This window comes from Camelus bactrianus, chromosome 11 (genome assembly GCF_048773025.1).
Source record: "Camelus bactrianus isolate YW-2024 breed Bactrian camel chromosome 11, ASM4877302v1, whole genome shotgun sequence".
In the NCBI taxonomy this organism is placed as follows: Eukaryota; Metazoa; Chordata; class Mammalia; order Artiodactyla; family Camelidae; genus Camelus; species Camelus bactrianus.
The window spans coordinates 81,160,750-81,183,212 of NC_133549.1; the positions used below are offsets into that span (position 1 = coordinate 81,160,750).

Consider the following 22,463-nt stretch of genomic DNA (forward strand, 5'->3'; position numbering starts at 1 on the left):
CTCCTGAACCTTCTGCAGCTTTCTTGTTTTGTCCTTCACAAGCTTCTTTCTCATTCTGGAAAAACCAGCCAGGATAAAATTATTTTTAGGATAAAATTATTTTTAGGATGAAATTTTAGGATAAAATTATTTTTTCCCCTTCATAAACCAAAACCCATCTCATTACTGTATACATAAAGTTGGACCTCTTGTTCACCATTACTTTTAGGAGTCTCATTCACATGTCATTATGACTTTTAACCAAAGTGACTTCTCTTACACAGAGAAAACTAGAGAGTGGATAATGATGAGCTGTCTGTCACACACCACCATTTAAGCAGACCGGCGAGGCTAATGTCCAGAGATAACACAGCTCTTTATAGCTACACATATTCTTACACAAGTCTTACAGAAGCAAAAAAAGAACATGTTTAATAGATTAACAGATCCAAAGACACAGCCTCTTTGTAGCACACAGAAATATGAAACAAAAGTGTATAAAATTATGCTTACTAGTAGATGTTTCAGTAGTCTGTTACTTAATAATGATCTAGGCATCCAGTGAATCTGTTTTATTAGTCCAGTTTTTAAGTTACCTAAAGATCTTGAAAATTTATCTTCAAGCTGACATATCACAAGAAATATTTACTGTTGAAATATTAGTTCATCAGAATGATTGGATTTAGTTAAACACAAATTTACATTTTTCATTTTACAATCTTAAACATTAGGTAGAGGTAACAGTAATTTTTTCAATCAGAGAACTTGTAAGTTTAAGAAAGACATATCCAGATAAAATCAAAATCTATGCTTATACTATACTCAACACTGATAAATCAGAAAAGACAGCTATTTTTATTAAATCAAGGACATAATAAAGTTAATATAAAAATATTAAACCAATCTTACTTGCCAAAGATTTGCCTGAATTATCTTAATCTGATTTCTAAAGATGTTTCTGAATTGGCTTCTGTATGGATGCTTTTATAATCTAGCACACTGAAAGAATTAGAATTTTGCCTTCTTTACATAGGAATTTTAGAAATTTCTGTTTATACAGGTACTTACCTGTCTCTTTAAGTCAACCAGAATAGATTCCCTTAATTCAAGACTTTTTATAATCTAGTTTAATACCATCCCAAAGTAGAAAATTATTATACCTTCACACAATGAAAGGTAAAGGCCTTTCTGAATTACAGGTGTGTAGAAATGCAGACAGAATTTATAGCTTCTATTCTGAAATTTCAGCCATGGGTCAAGAGTAAACAGAATTACAAAACTCCTTGCTCTATATTAAAGAGCTGTTCTCTTCCTTGTAGGTATGAGTTCTTGATTTGAGCTCAGAAGAGATCAAGAGACAGACAGAAAAGACTAAGAAACCGGGTTATCTGTGGTCCCACCCATTAACCCATTTACAGAAAATACAGAGATTTTAAAGATGGTGAGACCGTAAAACCAAATTCCCAATGGAGAGTAATTCATCAGAGATAAACATATCAAGACAAATTTAGTAAAGAGCTAAAGTTCTTTTCCTTCCCAGCAGATTCCAAGTTTTCCATCCAGGATTTTTGAATGGGATAGAGCAATATGGTTTGAATAGAATAGCTCTGAGAGATGGATGGCTCTGACTGGCCTAAAGCAATTAATGTTAACGCCTTCAACCATTCACTGTGGCAAGGTGTAGGTGCGGAATGTTACTAGGAAACAGAAGTTCCCCAGCTCAGACAGTGGCTAGACCAGATGTCTGGCATTAGTTACCAGCCTATGTCACAGACTAGAAACAAGTAAATGAATAGCAACTTAACTGTAACAGAATTTGGCACCAGGAACTGGAGAGTTGCACGTAACAGACCCTAATGTGGGAATTGACCAAATGGATTTAAGGGGTGATATTTAGGCAAGTCTCTCGTCACAGTGATTATTTTAGGCCAATTGGCACCCATTCCTAGATCTGAGAGTGCACTAAATATGTTTTTTTTTCACAATGAATGTATGTAATAATTCTAGTGTCCTTTTGTTTCTGTATGTAGAAATACAATTAATTTTTCTGTGTTTATCTTGGATCCTGTGACCTTGCTTATTAACTCACTTGTTCTGGGTATTTTTGTTGTCGATTCCTTGAGACCTTCTACATAGGTAATCATGTCATTTGCAAATAGAGACAGTTTTATTTCTCCATTCTGATATGTGTGCCCTTTGTTTTCTTTATTGTGCTGGCTAAAACTTTCAGCACTATGATAGAAGTGGTGAAAAACACTGAACAAACTAGAAATAGAAGGAAACTGCTTCAACCTAATAAAAGCCACATATGAAAAGCCCATGGTTAACATCATACTCAATGTTAAAAGACTAAAAACTTTTCCTCTACGATCAGGAATGAGACAAGGATGCCTGCTTTTGCCACTACTGTTCAACAAGAGAGAAAAAGAAAAGACATCCAAATTGGAAAGAAGTAAAATTATGTGTATTCACAGATGACATGATTTTATATGTAGAATACCTTGGAGATCCTACCAGAAAAACTTATTTGAAATAATAAATTCAGCAAAGGTACAGGATACAAAATCAATACTCAAAAATCAGCTGCATTTCTATACACTAACAATGAATAATTCACAAAGGAAGCAGTGTGGTAACAACATAAAGACAAATGTTTGGACCAATCAATTGTAATAGAGAACCCAGAAATAAACCCTCGCATATATGGTCAAGTGATTTTTGACGAGAGTGCAAGACCGTTCAATGGGGAAAGGACAATCTTTTCAAAAACCAGGGTTGGTAAATTGGGGTATCTACATACAGAAGAAGTTAGACCCTTAACTTACACCATATACAAAAGTTAACTTAAAGACCTATCTAAACATAAGCTATAAAACAGTTAAGAAGAAAACGTAGGAGGAAAAGCTTCATGACATTGGTTTTGGCAATTATTCTTGAAAATGACACCAAAAGCACAGGCAACAAAACTAAAAATAGATAAACTGAACTACATCAAAATTAAACACTGCATCAAAGGACACAGTCGACAGAGTGTAAAGGCAACCCCTGTGGAATGGGAGAAAACATTTGCAAATCACATATCTGATAAGGGATTAATATTCAGAATATACAAAGAACTCCTATAACTCATCAACATCAACAGACAAATAATCTTATTAGAATGGGCAAAGGACTTGAATAGATGTTTCTCTGAAGAAGATATATAAATGGCTAATAAGCGTATGAAAAGATACGCAACATTACTAATTAGGGAAATGCAACTCAGATCTATAATGAAACATCACCTCACACACATCAGGATAGCTACTGAAAAAAGGCTCTGGCATGGATATGGAGAAATTGGAACCCTTGTGCACTTTTGGTGGAGATGTAAAGTGGTGCAGCCTCTATAGAAAACAGTATGACATTTCCTCAGAAAATTAAAGATGTAATTACCATAAAATCCAGCAACTCAATTTCTGAGCATATAATTTGAAAGAATTGAAAGCAAGGTCTTGAAGAGATATTTGGACACCTGTATTCATAACATGGTGGCTAAAAAGTGGAGGCAACGCAATTGACCATTGACAGATAAATGGATAAAATAGGGTATATACATACAGTAGAATTTTATTCAGTCTGCTTAAAAAGGAATGAAATTCTGACACGTGCTAGAACATGGGTGAACCTTGAAGACATTATGCTAAGTGAAATAAACCAGTAATAGGGAGAAAAATTCTGTTTGATTCCACTTAATATTGCAGTATCTAGAGTAGTCAAATTCATAGGGAAAAAATAGAATGGTGGTTGCTAGGCACTGGAGAGACAGAGAAATGGGGAGTTATTGTTTAATGTGTATAGAATTGCATCTTTGCAAGGTGAGAAAGTTCTGGAGATTGGTTGCATGACAACATAGATATTAACATTACTGAACTAAACACTTAAAAATAGTTAAGGTGGTGAATTTTATGTTATATGTATTTTACCCCAATTAAAATTTGAGAAATAAAAGAATGTTGAGAGCCAACATTATTGTCTTGTTTGTAATCTTAGGGAGGAAGCCTTCAGTCTTTCATTATTAAGTATAATGTTGGCCTGTAGTTTTTTGGTTTTTTTTTTTTTTTTTTTTGTATGTTGTTTATCATGTTGAGGAAGTTCCCTTCTATTATTTTCATGTGTTTATTGGCCATTGGTGTATCTTCTTTGGAGTAATGTCTATTCAGATCCTTTGCTCATTTTACAATTTTTTTACTATTTTTATAAGCATTTTTATGTGTTCTAGATATGTCTCATGAAATATACAATTTGCAAATGTTTCCTCCCATTCTGTAGCTATTCTTTTTTGATAGTATGCTTTGAAGCACAAAAGTTTTTAATTTTGATGAAATCACATCAACCTATTTTTTTGTTTTGTCACTAATTGTTTTGTTGTCATCTCTTACAAGGCTTTGCTTAATCCAAAGTCATGAAGATTTACTCCTGTATTTTATTATTACTTATATAGTTTTAGTTATTATATTTGGTCTGTGATCCATTTTGAGTTAATTTTTTGTGTATGCTGTGAGGAGAGGTCCTGCTTCATTTTTTTGTATGTGAATTTCCAGTTGTCCCAGCCTTATTTGTTGGAAAAACTATTATTTTTCCAGTCACCTGTCTTACACTCTTGAAAATTAGCTAACTATAAATGTAAAGGTGTATTTCTGGGTTTTCTGTTTTATTCCATTGACTGGCCTGTTCTTATGCCATTATCACATTGTTTGATTACTATAGCTTTGTACTAAGTTTTGATAAACAGTATAACTTTGTTCTTCCTTTTGGAGATTATTCTGGGTATCCTATGTCCCATGTAATGTACGTTAGGGTCAGTTTGTAGTTGGTCCAAAAAGTCAACTGGGATTTTAGTAGGGATTGCCTTAAGTCTGTAGATCAAATGGAGAGTATTGATATGCTAACAATTTTAAATCTTCTGGTTCATGAACACAGGATGTTGTTCCAATTATTTAGGTCTTTGATTTCTTTAAAAAACACTTTGTAGCCTCAGTATAAATTTTGCATTTATTTTGTTGAATTTATTCCTAAGTATTTTGCCTATTTTGTCATATTGTAAATGAGTTTTCTAAATTTTGTTTTTGGAATGTTCATTTACAGTGTAGAAAAATGCAGTTGATTTTTGTATATTGTTCTTGTTCTTAGGATTTTCTGTATACAAGGTCATGTCATCTGTGAATAGAGATAGTTTTATTTCTTCCTTTCCAAGATGAATGTCTTTTCTTTTTCTTTTTGTTACCTAATTGCCCTGCCTAGAACCTTCACTACAATATTGAGTAGAAGTTAGAAGATGGGACATCTTGTCTTGTTTCTAACCTTACTATGAAACCATTGATTCTTTTATCAGTAGAAGTGATGTTAGTTATAGGTTTTTTGTAGATGCACTTCATCAGGCTGAGGAAAGACTCTTCTATTTGTAGTTTTTGAGTGTTTTTTTTTAATCAGCAAAGGTGTTAGATTTTGTCAAATACTTGTTCTTTGTCATGTTTGAATTCTGTTGATCTTGTTGAGTTTCAGCTGTTAGTCCAACCTTGCTTTCCTGGAATAAATCCCACTCAGTCATGGTGAATATCATTTTTATTCAGTTGGTGGATTTTGTTTGCTAGTATTTTGTTGAGAATTCTTGAGTCTGTTTTCATAAAGAATATTGGTATGTAGTTTTCTATTCTTGTGATATCTTTGTCTTTTTTCCCCCTAGAATAATGCTAGCCTCATAGAATGAGTTGGGGAAGAACTTATGAAGAATTAGTAGTTTTTCTTATTTAAATGTTTGGTGGAATTAACCAGTGATGCCGTCTGGGCCTGGGCTTCTCTTTGTGGGAGGTTTTAAAATGTCTAACTCAGTCTAGTTTATTCAGATTTTCTATTTCTTTATAGTCATTTTTGGTAGTTTGTGTTTCTGTAGGAATCTTCCTCTTTTATTTTAGTTATCTAATTTCTTGGCATAAAATTCTTCCTAATATTCCCTTATAATTCTTTATATTTCTGTAAGGTTGGTAGTACTCATTCTTTTATTCCTAATTTTAGTAATTTGAGTTGTTTTTCTTTTTTTACTTGGTAAAACTGGTTAAAGGTTTGTTGATTTTTTAAAAAAACTTTTTAAAGAACCAACTTTTGGTTTTGTTGATTATTCTCTATCAACTTTTATTTCTTATTTCATTAACATTCCCTGTAATCTTTCCCTTTGTTTGCTTTAGTTGTAGTTCGCTCTTCTCTTACCAGTGATTTGTTGTGAAAGTAATTTATTTGAGATTATTTTTCTTCCTTATTTTTATCAGCATTTACAGCTGTAAATATTTCTCTAAACACTGTTTTAACTGCATTGTATAAGTTTGGTGTTTTGAGTCTTCATTTTTATTCATTTCAAGTGAATTTTCTAATTTTCCTTGTGAGTTCTTTAACCCATTGGTTATTTTTAGATTTTATTGTTTAATTTCCACAAATGTGTGAATTTCTCTACTTTGTTATTGATATCTAATTTAACTTTATTATTGTTTGAAATTATACTTTGTATGATTTCAGTCCTTTCAAATTTATTGAAGCTTGTTTTATGGTCTCTACCTTGCAGGCTGTCCTGGAGGGAGTCCATGTGGGCTTGAGGAGTGTGTATATTCTGTCGTTGTTGGGCTTAGTGTCCTACAGAGGTCTACTATGTCAGATTGGTTTATAGTGTTGTTCAAGTCTTTTGCTGGTCTTCTACTGAGTTGTTCTGTTCATTATTGAATATGAATATTGAAGTCTGCTGATATTGTTTAATTCTCTGGTTTTTCACTCAGTTCTGTCAGTTTTTGCTTTATGTAATTTTTGGCTCTCTTATGAGATGCATATCTATTTATAACTGTTATATCTTCATGATATATATAATAAACATCCCTCCTTATCTCTAGTATCATTTTCTTAAGTCTATTTTATCTCATATTGGTATAATCATTCCAGCTTCCTTATGGTTGCTGTTTTTGCAGTTCGTCTTTTCTCTCCTTCTAACTAATCCTATTTGTCATTTTGAATCTAAAGTGTTTCCTCTAGATGGTGTACAGTTGCTTTTTGTGTTTTTATGCAGTGTGACAACTCTTCCTTTTGATTGTATTGTTAATATTTAATGCCATTAAATGGTTTGATTTGTCTGCCACTTCAGTTTTTGTTTTCTGTATATCTTATGCCTTTTTTTTCTGTTTCTTTTACTGTTTTGTTTTTCAGTAAGTGAATTTTTAAAAATTACTTTCTTATTGTTTGATCTGGTTTGCAATATACTGTTTTTTTCCTTAGCAGAATCTACTTCAAGTTCATATTAATTCCAGTAAGATATAAAATTATTCTTCCTGTGTCCCTCTATTCCCACTTCCCTTTCTTTGCTAATATTGTTCTACATATTACGTCTGTATATGTTACAAACCAAACAGTACATTGCTGCAGTTATTACTTTTTGTCTTTTACAGAAGTGAAAGAAAGGAGAGCATGTACATATTTATTGTTTGTTATTTTAAAGTTATTTACTATTTATTGTTCCCTTTATTTGTTTCTGTGGATTTGAGTTGCCATCTGATATCAGTTCCTTTTGCCAGTACAGCTTTGTCCCCACCCACCTCTTTTGTTTGTTATTGTCAAATATATTTCATTTCTCCATGTTATGGTCCAACATGCAATTATGTATATCTGTATGTATATGTGTGTGTGTGTGTGTGTATGTTTTTATATAATTCATTTTAAAATCATTAAGAGAAGGAAGGAGAAGAAATACATATGCAAATACAGTCTTTTATAGTTTTATAATTAGTTGTAAGGGTATTTTTTGTTTTTTTTATGTGGTTTCTAATTATTTTTTGGTATTAATTGCTTTCAACCTGAAGAACTTTTCTTTAATATGTCTTTTAAAGTTATCTGCTAGGAGTGAATTCTTTGAGTTTTTGTTTTTTGGAGAATATCTTCATTTTACCTTTATTCGTCAAGATAGGTTTGCTGGATATAATATTCTTGGTTGACATTCTTTTTCTTTCAGTTCTCTAAATATGTCCTCCCTCAGTGTTTTGGCCTCCGTTGTTTCTGACAAGAAGTCAGCTGTTAATCTTTTGGGGTTTCCTTTGTACATGATGTGTTATTTTTCTCTTGTTGCTTTTAGTATTTCTCTTTTTCATCATGTTAATTTGATGAGTCTGGGTGTGGATCCCTGTGCTTTTTTCCTACTACAATTTAATTTAGCTTCCTGGGTGTATAGATTAACATTTCTATAAAATTTGGACGTTTTCAGCCATTATTTTTCTGAATATTTTTTTCTCTGTCTTTCTCTCCTTTCCCTCTCATACTCCTATTGTGGCCCACTTAATCACATTCCACATTTCTGTAAGGCTCCATTTAGGGTTTTAATTCTTTTTGGTGTTTATTCTTCAGATTGCATAGTTTCTTATGATCTATCTCCTAGTTTATTGACTCTTTCCTCTGCCAGCTCAAATCTACTCTGAGTCCCTGTAATGAATTTTTCATTCCAGTTATTGTACTTTTCAGTTCCACATTCTCAATGCTCAGTTTTTACAATTTTTAATCTCTTTATTGCTGTTTTCTATTGGATAAGATACTGTCATCATATCTTCCTTTGCCTCTTTAAGTATGGCTTCTTTTAGTTCTATGAGCATATTTATAATAGCTGCTTTTGAAGCCTGTGTGTACTGAGTATGATATCTGGGCCCTCTCAAGGGCAGTTTCTATTACCTGCCTTTTTTCCTGCGTACAGGTCATACTTTTCTGTTTCTCTGCATATCTTTTAATTTTCTGTTCAATAGTGTGCATTTTAGATAGTGCTTTTTAGCAACTCTGAAGTGTAATTCTTTTGCCCCACCTCACCCCCTTGGGGGTGATGGGTTTTGTTTATTTGTTTAGTGACTTAGCTGAACTATATCGTAAAATCTGTTTTCCGCACAATGTGCAGCCTCTGATGTTGCTTCTCGGGGGAAGCCTTTGGTGTGCACACTCTAAAGCTGGGATGACTTTTCCGGCAGTGCTCTTTTTGACTGCCTCTTTCCCTTTTCAATTCATTAAGCCTTCTTGTCTCTGTTGATTCCACGCTCAGTTTTTAGTGTTTATTAACTGCTGGCTGATTGCTGTGCTATTTTGGATAATTTTGTGAAGAGTAAAATGCTCCACTGTCTGATCCAGGGAAATTCAGATCCCGTTGCTGTAGGAGTCTTTGAAGCCAGTACTTGAGGTTTCTTCTGACCTCAGGAGCACCTACTTAGCTGTCTCTATGCCCGGTTTTCTGTGGTACACTTTCTGTGGCTGTTGTATGGCTTAGCCTGTTGCTCTCCTGGAGCTACCAGCCTCCTGATTTCTTACCAGTAAGACACCATTGTTCTTGACAGTATCTGTACACTTGAACTTCTCCATCCTCTGCTCCAAATCATCTCAGTTTCTTTGGAGATAGCTTGGGAGCTTTGATCTTTTGGCCTGCCTGTCCACCTTTGCTAACTCTATGCCTGTGCTCCAGCACTGAGGCAGGTACAGTAGCCCGCATCTTTTGAAGTAAAATACCTGCTTTAAGGGCAGTGGTCTGTGGTTTTCTCGGCTTGTGGTCTCAGTGTGGGACCTCCACCTTATCAGCATGTTAGGTTGTGTGCAGTTGGAGCCCCCTTATGCTCAATCTGCCATGCGTGTTGCAGAGCTTCTACCCTGCTGGTGGGCACTGTGCAGAAGAAGAAAGCCCAGACCTACCTCTAAGTCACTTCTGCCTGGAACATGGCTTCTAAAATAGGGCTGAGACAGTGGGATGTATAATGCTTGAGACCTGCCCCTCTCTGTGAGATGCTGTTCTGTTCTTCTGGGAGCTAGGGGGGAAAGGGAGCCATTTTCTCATGGCTGCATGGCTTAGAGGGCTTCTGTCAACCTGGGGAGGGATTGGATTGTGGATCAGATGCCACAGATTCTGACTAGTCTTCCCTAGATTTAGTAGATACTCTTGAATAAATGTTTCTCCACTTGCTGTATGCCCTTAGGGCACTTTTTGATATCTTAGGAATTAAATGTGCCATTTTGCTATTTGTTTTCTGTTTTTTCCTCTCCCACCCACACACGCCACCCTCTCTTTCTTCTCTTTCTCCTGCCATAAAACACTTTAAGAATTCCTTTTTGTTTTATCTCCAGTGTTAATGACTGTGTCTTTTTGTATAGCTTTTTTAGTGCTTGCGTATCTTTGGAAGTTTTCATCGTTTCATAGTTTTTATATCTTATATGTCTAACTTTTGAACAGTTGGAAAACAGTTATAGTAGTATTTTGATGTCCTTTTCTGCTGATTCTAACATGTGCTAGTTTTAATTGACTATTCTCATTATAGGTTGTATGTTATTCCTTCTTTGTATCTCTGGTGTAAGTCTTTCCTACTGCATACCAAAGTGCAGTGCTTGTCTCAGAGCAAAACACTTGTATGATTGAATTGCTATCTGAACTATCACTTTTTCAAAAATGGAATAATAGCTTTTACTTAGTAGAATGACTGACAGTCAGACGACAGTTAATCTGACCTGAGTATGCAGACATTTTCTCTAAATTGAATGAATGAGCCGGTCTTTCACTTCAAGGAAAGCAAGTAACAGTTTTTGTTGCCAGTGATAAAATTTGAGGTTTCTAAGTAGAAATTCAGATTTTAGAAAACATTTATGCATATTTTTAGTAATTAAAACTCTTCTGATGCAATTGATGGTCATATTAATGAGTGTGAGGTTTTGGGGTTTGTTTTTTTCTTTGAGATTGCATAATGAAATGTATCAATCTTGCAGATTTGCATAATTCAGTGAGCCAGTAATTTCTAAATGGCCAAGATGTGATGTTATAAAGTCATGCATGGTGAAGAGATTGTTTCAAAGAAAGATGGGGCAGTTGATTTTAATGGAGTATTAAAAGTTCATTAATATCATTTCAGAGTCTAAATCCCAGGTAATTGTAGTTTCTGTGTAGTACAAAAAAAAATCTACAAGTATCATGAATTATTAACTTACAAATTCCTTTTTCTAACTGTATAACTGTTTAAAGCCAAATCTTTTTTCACTTCAATCAAAACAACATATCAGAGGTTGAATGCATAAGCATATGTGAGAATCCAGCTGTCTTCTATTAATTAGACAATAACAAGATTTACAAAAATGTAAAACCAGGCTACTCTGCTCACTTTTTTTGTGGTTGGAAAAATAGTTGTTTTTTATAAAAACATTTATTTTAACTGGGTTCATAATTCTAAATGAATTAAAAGATTCATATTTCTTAAATTATCCATTTTAATTTCTAATATGATAAATATCAATATATACAACCCATATAAACAAAAGGTGTTGGGAGCCCTCAGTAATTCTTTACATCGTAAAGGAGTCCTGAGACCAAAAAGTTCGAGACTTCTGCTGTATACTTTTTCTCCTCACAGTCCCAAGGTGACTGCCATACCTCCTGGCATGGCATCTGTATTCCAGGGTGAATGAGGGCAGGAGGAATTGCTGGAGAAAGGAGCAGCAGCTAAATCAGGGAAGGAAAATGTTTTCCCAGAAAAAGTCAAGCTTAATATTTTTAGAGAGAACTTTCTTTTATATTTACCCTTAACTGCAAAGTAGTTGTGAGAACTTATAGTTGGGTGCACTGCTGCTTAGAACAAAGTTGGAGTCAGTGGGGATGAATATTGGGTAGACAGTTAGCAATGTCTGTTACATATAGGTTTTGTTTGTTTTGTTTGTTTGATGACTGGTCGTGGTTAGAGTTTCAGGAAATCTCCCACGTGAAGTTCTGTTGTTTGACTCCTTTATACAGTATCCCAGAAACTTGCTTAGACATCTCACTTCATTGTCTTCTTGTTAATTCTTGACTTCTTCCAGGACATGTTTCGTCTCGGTAGACTCTACCCCTAAGGTACATTCTATTGGAGCCACATGTAGACTTGCAAAACATCATTGACAGGACTGACTAAATTGTGAAATGGCCCATGTTTTTCAAATTAGCTTCTTGTTACCTTTGTGATTTGGTAACTTCTTACATTAACATGACTTCCTTTCTCACACCCTCAGACTCAGTTTTTCCCAATCTACTTATCAGTTTCCTGACTAATTTATTTGTATTTACTCAATTGTGAGCTCACTGCCATCTTTTGTACAGAAATTTACTTTTTCAATAGTGATGATTTGCTTTTTAAAAAATGATTCATAGCCTTTATGGATTATTCTGACTCAGGATTTGGAATCAGACTTGCATCTTTGCATCAGATGTGGCCTTGGGACCAGCAGTGTGAGAGTCACCTGGAGCTTATTAGAAACGCAGAATCTCAACCCACCTCAGCCTGCATTTTAGCAAGATCCCTAAATGATTCAAGTGCATCAAGTTTCAGAAGCACTGGTCTAAGGGAGACACAAATGAGAAGGGGGCATGGAGCTGTGTTCTGAGACACTCTCATGTTCAGTGTAGACCAGAATAGCCCACAAAGAGACAGAGAGATGAGAGTCAGCCACGGAGGCATGTGGTGTAACCGTGTGACCTCTCCTGCTGCCCTCTCTGAGGAGGAGGTGCAGTGACGCGCTCACCTCTCCCAGGGTTAGAAGGTGGTGGGACCCACCAAGCAGTGATTGAACGTATTCGAGACTGCATGGAAACAGTCTGTCAGGGTTTTTCTCACTTGGGCATTGAAGCTTAGTTCCAGCTTGAACTGGAATGGAACTCGTTTTCTCTTTGTTATGCCTCATTCCAGTTCTTTTTTTTTTCACATTTCTCCTAGAAACATCTATTTTTTTTATTTTTTTATTTTTTCATTCCAGTTCTTGACTTTGATGTTTGGTAAACTTTTCCTCCTCCTTATTCAGAAACATGACATTCTGACTCTAGAGAGAATGGTGTCATCTGCCTACCCAGATGCAGTTTATATATATGTTTTTTTTTATGTTATTCTTCAACTTTTTTCTCGTTGTATGTTCCTCGTCGAAACACTATTTCAAACAGTTCTGTTTTAACATTATCATTGGCACAGGTCTAGGAGTTAGATTTATTTTTGTCTGTACTCTGTGTCTAATTTAGTTGTTTGCATATGGTATTGCATAGTAAATAAGCATGGAATGAGCGAGTAACTGATTTGAATGAATCGTGGGATTTGCTTCCTTTCAGTAAGTCCCAAAAAATGTAGCAAAGTTTAAGAAAAAAACAAAAACGGAAACATGGTCTGTCAGAACTGAATTGTTAGTTTCCTCCCAAGTAGGAGAGAAGCCTAACTATCGACAGGTTTCAGGCCGTAAAACATCTGTATCTTCTAGGGCTGGTTATTTGATTTTACCATGTGAAATACTGAATTGTTCTAACAAGGAAAACAGAATAAAGGCTTACATCATTACATTTATTTCAAAAGTTCATAAGGTAAAAAGCAACTTTTAGATCTCAGTCTGGATTTATAATGTAACTAGTTTAACAGCTAGGCCTCTACCCACCCCAGCATCCATTCTCTATGGAATAATGAATGTCAGAGAGTCTAGGGGTATGAATTATTGCCTCTCGTAGTACCTCAGAACTTCCTTGTAGATTTCCAGATGGTGTTAGGCTGGCCATTTCTTATGAGGTAGTAGTAGTGATTTGATAGTGGTTATAATTGGTTTTCTGTACAAATAATCCAGAGCATATGGTATCTTTGTTTTAATTTAGTAGGCTAAATTAAAATTTAGTAGTAAATCGTCAGCAGATGAGCCTTTAAGGCTGGATTCACAGCAGTGCCTAGTGTTTGTCCCTAGTGTGTTCCTGACTCATGAATGAAACTTGAATGATTGTAGATTTACCTTTCCTGTGGACAAAGGGACTCTCATTTCCCAGTGAGTGAAGAATATGATTGAATGCACTTCCTAAATAAATCTGATCTTTTAGAAACTGCCTTTGCTGATGTATTGCTAGCACTTTGAGCATAATTTATAATTTTATTATTTTCTTTTACAACTATCTAATTGGCGAGTTTAAGTCAAGAAACATTCCATGAGACTAAACACTTAATAACAATGTATTGTATTACGTTTAATAGACTTGAACTTCTGTTTCTACTCCGATTTAGAAAGTAAGGGAGTAAGTAATAAAATTATCCTCCAAATTATACAAGTACATTGCTATAAGGACAAAGAAGATAACATTGCCAAAACAAGTGCTGACTGACAGGCCACTTGGGAGATCTGGAAACATTTTGTCATCATCATTTTAGTGATACTGAGTGTTCAAAACCAGGTGTACAGAGGTCAAGGCAGTCTGTGATTTGGTGGATTGAGGGGAAGGAAAAAAGTTAAAACTTTCTTGATGGCCACCTTTCTTTAAGGAGAGCCTTGATGGAATGGAATCAACTCTTACTCAAAGGAGTTTTTAAATGATCCACCAGCTCCTTCATACTTCCTTCCGATTGACCGAAGAATTTTACCTGCTAATTACATCTCAGCTTTCTCTGATCTTTCCCCATGGTTATTGCATGACATGGGAACTGAATAGAGACTAGATAATTTAAAAAATACAAATAAGACCAACTCTTCCATTTGTAATAGTTTTTTTACTCATTTGATTTAGAACAAGGTTGAGTGGATTCAGGGTGTCAGCAGGTTTGGTTTTTCCTGAGGGCCCCTCTCCTTAATGTGTAGATGGCCATCTTCTCCCTGTATCATTTCTCTGTGTTATATCTGTGTCCTAATTTCGTCTTCTCATAAAGGCACTTTGTATTGGATTAGGGCCCAGTCTGCTGGCCTCATTTTAACATAATTACCTCTTTTGGGACTCCCATCTCTAAATATAGTCACATTCTGAGTAATGGGAGTTAGGGCTTCAACATATGAATTGGAGGTGGGGGAACACATTCAGACCATAACAGTTATGTATCATGGAAGGTTAACTTAAAAGCAAAAAGACCAGGTAGGAACTTACTCAAGAATTCCAAGTAAGAAATGAAGAGAACCTAACCTAAGGCATTGTCAGTAGAAATGGAGATGGAATTTGAGATTGGGAGACATTAGAGAGGACGAATTTCATGCAAGACTTTATGATTTGAGTGTGAAAAGGAGGAACAGGCTTGAGGGAGTAGGTGTGGGTCCTCTGCTGAGTACATACCACTTTGCAGCCAAACGACCTGGGTGGAGTCAATGGTCCCATTTCCTACTTCCCCATCCCACAGCGTCTCCTTACAGCATGTACTGACTACATCACATGTAACTGAACACGCAGCTTCTCGCCTCTGAGCCACCACTTGAATTTTTCTTAAGACACTCATTACCCTCTTATTTTTATAGTTAATTCCAAATCCCTGTTCTTTTCTTGTTAATAAGTTCCTTTAGGGCGAGGACTGTTGTTTTACTCATCCCTGCCAGAGTCTCCAGTATCTAATAGCTGGCCCTGGCTCTGTACATAATAGTTTGTGCTCAGCAAGTTCTCTTTGGGGGAATGATTTGTTAGTAGGATTGTTATGATCAATTACTTGTTTGCTTAATATAATCAAAGCTTGATACTTAACACCTTTTTGGTTTTCTTGCAGAATGAGAAGACTTTGGGACATTCCATGAGTCATTCAAGTAATATTTCTAAGGTAGAGTGCCATTGAAATATGCTATTTTTGTAGCTTGGGGTTTTTGTATTCTTATACCTGAAATGTGTTTTACACTCTTTTCTTTTAAAGACATAAAGTTCTTAGTACATTTCTTTAACCTGCTCTGGGACCATACAGCAAGGTATATGGCAGTTATATTTTTCTAGTGAGGCAATTCCGAGTGTGTGTTGTGGGGAGTGACTAATAGGAGAAAACCCCATTCTTTCCAATAGAAATAATTTACTTTCAGGTTAAGGAAATCTCGGAGAGTCACCAGAGCATCTGTCACCTAAGTTAGAGCAGTAACAAAACGCCAGCTCTGGTGACTTAAATAATTATGGATTTATGTTTTTGTGGTGACAGGAGGTCTGGTGGTAGATGATTCAGGGCTGATGCAGTTGTTCACAGCGTTGGGGGGACCCATGCTCTCTCTGTCTTCTTTGTGCCACCTTCCTTAGCACATTGTCATCTTCGTGTTTGGCACTTGTGGTCTTAAGGTGGGGAGCTTAGACCTCCAAGCACCATGGCCATGGCCTTGGGAGGAATAAGAAGAATGATGAAGGATGGAGGCGTCTGTCAGCTGAGAGTGACCGTTTTCAGTACGAAGGCAAAAGCGTTCCCAGAAGCCCCACCCAGCTGCCTGACCTCTGCTTACATCTCACTGGCCGCAACTGGATCACAAAGCCACCGCCTGCTGGAAGGTGGCTAGGAAAAGGAGGCCGGGGGTGAATCAGTCAACCCGTAGCACATGATACACCTGTGGTGTAGTCATTTATTTGCGTAGCCTGCCAGGAGCGTGGCAGTCGCCAGGGGTGACAAGAGCCAGAGATGGTGTCTCCCATGCCGTGAGCTTGCTCCCAGGCACTGCTCACCTCTCAGCCCAGACACAGGCTCTGGCCAACCCCTGGTCCACGAAGGTATGTCTGTGAAGGTTCCTTGCAGGGATGAACCTTCTCCCCATGTCTGTGTCAGATCCTGACAGCAAGATCTGAACAATGTGACAAAACTTGTCCTACTGTCTCAGGCCTCCTGATTCCTCTAAAATAGACTGTTACTTTGTATGCCATTTTAATTTACAAACTACACAGATGTTTTATTCCTATCACTCTGTATTTTATTTTTGAATTAAAGTAGAATCTAGAAAATCCTTTAAGACATTAATCAATCTGTTCTTAGGCATACTTGTGATCCAGTCATGTCATGTCTACTACTGAATTTTGCAAAGTCCATGGTGTTCAGTGTGCCTGAAGTCCATTTACAGAGTGCTTCTTGGTTCACAGCTGACATGACCTTCCCCCAGACTAGTCATACAAGCCAAGGGCTTTGCCCACCTCATATAAACACCTTTCACTGAATACTCTATCCTGTTCCAACCTCCTTTTCTTTTCTTTTGCTGTTCCCTCGTCCAGGAATGCTCTAGCCATAGAACTGCGTAGTGGTAGATCATTATCGTCTAAGTAAAATGACCAGTTTTGCCCCACCTTGCTCTCCTTTTTGAAGGAGCTGTCCAACTTTTAAGCATAGAGAAAACTGAGAAGGTGTAGATCCAGATGGCCTGTCTGGTTAGGTTGAATTAAACATTTTAAACACATGGAGTAGCACTCATTTGCCCTCGTGGCTAGGAATGGTTCTGAAGGATGTCGTCATCCTATGCTTCAAATGTATGTCTGTTTGTCTACAGTTTTAGTAAGATTTTGTTTGAAGAAAAGTTTCCTCCTATAGTTAAAAAAGTCTGTAAACCACTGGCTCACAATGTCTGAAGGAACATTTTCTGGGCTTGGCGCAGGTCTGGGATGTGGCCTTCTTAGTTGCTCTGTGATGGTTTGGGGATTATATGGACAAGGATTTACTAGCCATGTGACTTTGAGGAAGGACATTTCTCTGAGCTTTAATTTCTTAATAAGTAAAATTAGGATAATAATACAACCTTCAGGCTTGTGAGTCTTAGAGATAATGTTTGCAAGGAGTCGTGGGGCAGCTCCCTCCCTGCAGTGAGTCAGTGCACTGACTCTTGTCAGACTTAGTCAGACCCTGGAGATCTTAGGTTGATTGTGCCAGGACAGTCCTTGATGATAGCTGTTATTATTTCATTACTGACTGAAGACAGAACTACAGGCATACTTCGTTTTACTGCACTTTGCAGATACTGCATTTTTTATACATTGAAGGTTTGCAGCAGTCTTGCATCAGGCAAGTCTATTGGTGCCATTTTTCCAACAACATTTGCTCACTTTGTGTCGCATTTTAGTAATTCTTGCAACATTTCAAACTTTTTCATTAGTATTCTGTTCGTTATGGTGCTCTGTCATCAGTGGTCTTTGATGTTACTGGTACAACTTGCTGAAGGCTCAGATGATGATTACCATTTTTTAGCAATAAAGTTTTTTAATCAAAGTAGGTACTTTTTTTTAGTCATAATGTTATTGTGCAGTTAATAGACTACAGTGCAGTGTAAACATAACTTTTATATGCACTGCGAAACCAAAAAATTCATGTGACTTGTTTTATTGCAGTATTCGCTTTGTCACAGTGGTATAGAACTGAACCTACAATATTTCTGAGGTCTGCCTGTATATGCTTTAAAATAAATATCATCTGAGGGTGAAAATTAAGAAGTCTAATCAAAACTCTGGCTTTTTCCTCTTTTCCTTCTTGCACACATTTTTATTGAGTGTTCTCTGTGCCAGACACTGAGCAAGGTGCAGGCATAAAATGATGAGCAAAGCAAACATGGCCACTGACGTGGAGCTTTCTTACAGGCAGGGCTGCGATTTCCTTCAAAGGAAGTTTTAGCACCACGATTTAATGCTCTTAGGAACAGGGGGACTGTGAAAGCCTCCAAGCTTTCTGCCACAGAGCAGGAAGATTTGAGCCTCTTCCTTCCATTTCCACAGCAGGCGTTCTGCACACTTAACTAGGATCAAAGGAAAATCTCAGGGGTCAGGAGTCCTGTTTGCGCACATAACTTAACTTCCCAGAGATCCCAGCAGCATGAAATTTCATTGCAAAATGTAAGCCTCTGGAAGTATGTTAGGCATGGACCAGTTACAACAGGGTTGAAGGTGAGAGGGCAGGACTGCTGCAAAAGATAACTTTGTTTTTAAGAACGCAGTTCTTTATCGTGGTATTTATAAAATGAATCTGTTGTTTGAGGCCCTTTTAGGCTATGACGTGTAAAGCTCTATCTTCAGTGTAGCAAACATACCTTGAGCAGGTGCTTCATACCCTTGAGCTAGAAGATATAAAGAAAGGTCAGACCGTGGACATGTTTATGCAGCATGAAATCTCTGTTGTCTCTGTCAAGAGGCTTTTCCTGCCAGTGCAGCCTCCAGCTGGGTTTCAGGCTAGTTTGTGTGTACGTTAGTCAGTCACCTCAGTCTGTGTTATGTGCCTGTTAAAAAACTATTAAAAAATGTTCGCCCAAACTCTTTCTGTTGCCCATCACTGGTCCTGATTCTGCCTCTTGTGAACTAGAGCTCTGACAGACAAAGGGGTCTGGGGACAGTCTGTGGTGTAGAGAGAAGGGACGGGGTGGAGGCGGAGTCTCTGCTGTAGGAGTGATGGGCAGCCTCTGGCTGTCAGGTGGCCATCACTCCCTGACTTGGAGCATGGGCTGGTAGCGGGTATGCAGTGAGGTACTGACCCGGCCTTAGAGTGGACTCAAGTGATCACGGAGGCTGCTCGTGTAAGGCCCTCTGTGTCGAGGTGAGGTGATGTGACTTCTTGTTGGTAGTATTGGTCCTCCACTGTCCCCAGCCTGCAGGCTGTCTCATCACTCAGCATGAAGTATTCTCAACTGTAACATAAAAGGAGGCCCAGTGCAGTGTTCATGAGTATTGTGTCCAGTGCTTAACTGTGTGCTAGAGGAGTAAGCAGACCTCCGGGAACTCCCTGCAGACAGCGTTATTATGAAGGTAAAAGACAAGGGCTAAGGTCCAGAACTATGAGGGACCAAAGTTAGAAGGGCTGCTCAGGGAAGCTGTGGATGAGGAGGGAGCACTTAAAGCAGGACATAAAAGGTGAAAAGGAGCTGGCCCAGATGAGATTAAACTGTAGTGATGGAAAATCCAGTACTTGAGGTAGAGATGAAAGGCAGATGTTTGCAACCTTAGTCACTGGGAGTGATGGCTGTCATGGCCACCCAAGTGCAGGGCGCCTGTAAATGCTGGGCTGTGTTGGCTGGGACCATTCCAGCAAGAACCAGTGTACTCTGACTTAAAACCCGTTAGAGGAAGATTGGAATTCCCTGAGAAGGCTTGACCTCACTCTGTCCAGCTGGGATTTTTTTAGATACAAGGAATTGGCATAGGCCTGGCTCACCGTAGGGGCTGAGCTCTCTAGAGCCTCTGCCGATGCCTCTCAGAGGAGACTTCATGCAGGAAGGGGCAGCACACAGACGTGGTGTTAGTGTACCCTGAGGAAAGCATTCTCATTTCAACCCTGGGAGTTAGATTTGGTCCAGGTGACACAACTTCTTGAGCAAGTTCATGATTGGCACACTTACCCCAGGGAGATGCCAGTGGCAAGCTAGACATCGTCACAAAGCCTGGAGCAGGTGTCCTCCTCCCTGCAGCCAGGTAAGCGCAGTAGGCTCCAGCAACCGCTGAAGGCTGGTTTGGTACTTGGCAGAATATTTTAGAGCTCTGCATAATTTTATTCAGATAGCATGAGCATCATATGGCTCTGCTTAAATCAAATATTCCTCAGTAGAAGCCAGATCAGACATATTTAATGAGCACTTAAAATTACTGCTATTCTGTTGTTTGGCAAGCAAATCCCAATGAATTTGAGCATTGACTCCCCTAGATCTCTTGAATATTTTCTAGTAAAGTTGCCATTAGAAGGAATGAGATACAGCAGAACGTCAGATGTAAATGCAGCCTTAGGTTGGAGGCTTCCGAGCCACACACCTTGGTGTGATTGTCAAGACCAGGGTTTGCTTCTCTCTGCTTCTGAATACAAAGTTGACCAGTGGCAGACTTAGTTACTCAGACTTAGGTGTAGAGAATAAGGCAAATGGGCCTTTCTTAATTTATACTGAACAAAACAACTATCCCAGAGACAAGGAACTTATTTTCATGCAGCAGAAACAAGGCGAATGAATTGGAGGAGTTGAATGGCATCGAGTGGTGGACAGCCTGCTTCACGCATGTAGTGAACACCATGTAGCCCCAGTGTACATCCTGATAGAGCTCCATGGTCAGTGTTTTGCCATTTGGCTCCTCTTTTGCAAAGTTTGACCATATTTTCATATATTTTTTTCTTCTGACTTGTTACAGTGTAGTTTTTGGCTAAAGCTTTAGCCTAGTAGTTTCCAAAGTTTGGTTCTGGGTCTCTTGGTGGGGAGAGGGGCAAGGTTAAAACCAGTTTCATGATAATACCACGACATTATTTGTCTTTGTTTCCCTCCTTCTCTCACAAGTGTAGAGCGGACTTTCCAGAGGCTGAGTGGCATCCAGGATGGCATCTTCCCTCTAACACGAATGGGATGTGTGCTGGTGGCCTGTGTTTTAAAATTTTTCTAATGTGTGGTCGATGTAACCCATGTAAACACAAGCTCTTTGGGGGCCTCAAGTTTTTTTAGAGTGTAAAGGGGTCCTAAGGCCAAGTTTGAGAACCTCTGTTTTAGACTTACTAATAGAGACACAGTTACTCCAGAGTGTACTAGCTTTATTCATTCAACAAGTGTTCACTGAACACCCGCTGTGTGCCAGGCACTACGCTGGGCTAAACAGCAGCGGCTTCCAGGTGAACATACTGTGCCAGTAACATCTCTTTATAAACCTGACAGGTGCCCGGGAAGAAGTGAACAGGGTGCAAGGACAGTGAATAATAGGGGTGGTAGCCCTTTTTGAGGAGAAAGCTGAGGAGGGGCCCATGGTGCTGGGTGGGTGTGGGAGCATTGCTGGGGGGAGCAGGGGAGTCTGAATGCTGGGTGACCAACGCAGCATGGCAGAGCAGAGGGAGGCCGGGCTTGGCGCATTGGGGTTACATAGGGGGTTTCAAGCAGATCTTTTAGATTGTTGGGGGGGGGTGCACGTGCTTAAAGAGATTATGGACGTCATTTGTCACCTAACTCACTTGGCTTTAGAGGAGGAACCTTAACATTAGTTTGGAGTCATCTTTCTTATCTCCCATGTTCCTGTCAGTAGCATTCTCCCAGGCTGTAGGTTCACTCGCCACGTGAGTAGCCTGGGCAGAAACTCCTTTCGTCCCAAGTGAGTGGCCATTGGGAACCTCTGTTGGGATGGGGGCATTTCATCACAGAGACGCCTGCGGTTTTCCAGATCACCAAGCAGCAGTCGTCCACCTGGAAGCCTTCTTCGTGGTGGAGGTGTTCCTGGAATGGTGTATGTCGCATTTTTGTATCTCTGCTTTTATTTGGTCTTTGCAGCAGCCCTGTGGATTATTGACCTGATTTTTAAATGATTAAATTCCTGTTCCCAGAGGTATGCTCTCGGGAGGTGGTGTGCTTAGTGGAGTGGCCCCAGAACACACAAAGACTGAGGACTTTGGAGTCAAAAGTCAGTGCTTTTGCTACCACCTCAGAATTTTCTCAAAGGGGAACTATTGGAAATAAAAAGATATTTCGATTATATTTGTAAAGTTAAGTATTTAAAGGAGGCCTGTGATAAGGATCCTTTTGGGTGGTAAATAACTCAGAAACCCAGCCCTTTTACCATGTTATTTCTGGTAATCTGGGGTCTTTTTATACTTACACTTATAGTTTCTGGGAATGTGAAGCCATCTTTGCTCAGAAATCATTGCCTTCAACGTAATTTATGGAAAACAAGTTATATTTGCAAGATCCCCAACAGGAACTTCAAGATCTGCTTTGGAAGATGAGCCCTGAGAAGTCCCTTCAGCTGTTTCCTTCCCTCTGGCAGTGCTATGATACATGCCCCTCGTTATGCT

The 22,463-nt window shown here is 38.2% G+C and overlaps 1 protein-coding gene across 3 annotated transcripts in view; it reads left to right on the forward strand.

Moving 5' to 3' along the window:
* Positions 1 to 22,463, forward strand: part of MARCHF8 (membrane associated ring-CH-type finger 8) — a 128,999-nt gene that overhangs the window by 91,108 nt on the left and 15,428 nt on the right. For all 3 annotated transcript variants that reach the window (XM_010963520.3, XM_045523041.2, XM_045523040.2), the window contains exon 3: positions 15,498 to 15,548. In XM_010963520.3, coding sequence (XP_010961822.1) covers positions 15,498 to 15,548 — 51 coding nt within the window. The remainder of the gene's footprint in view (positions 1 to 15,497; positions 15,549 to 22,463) is intronic.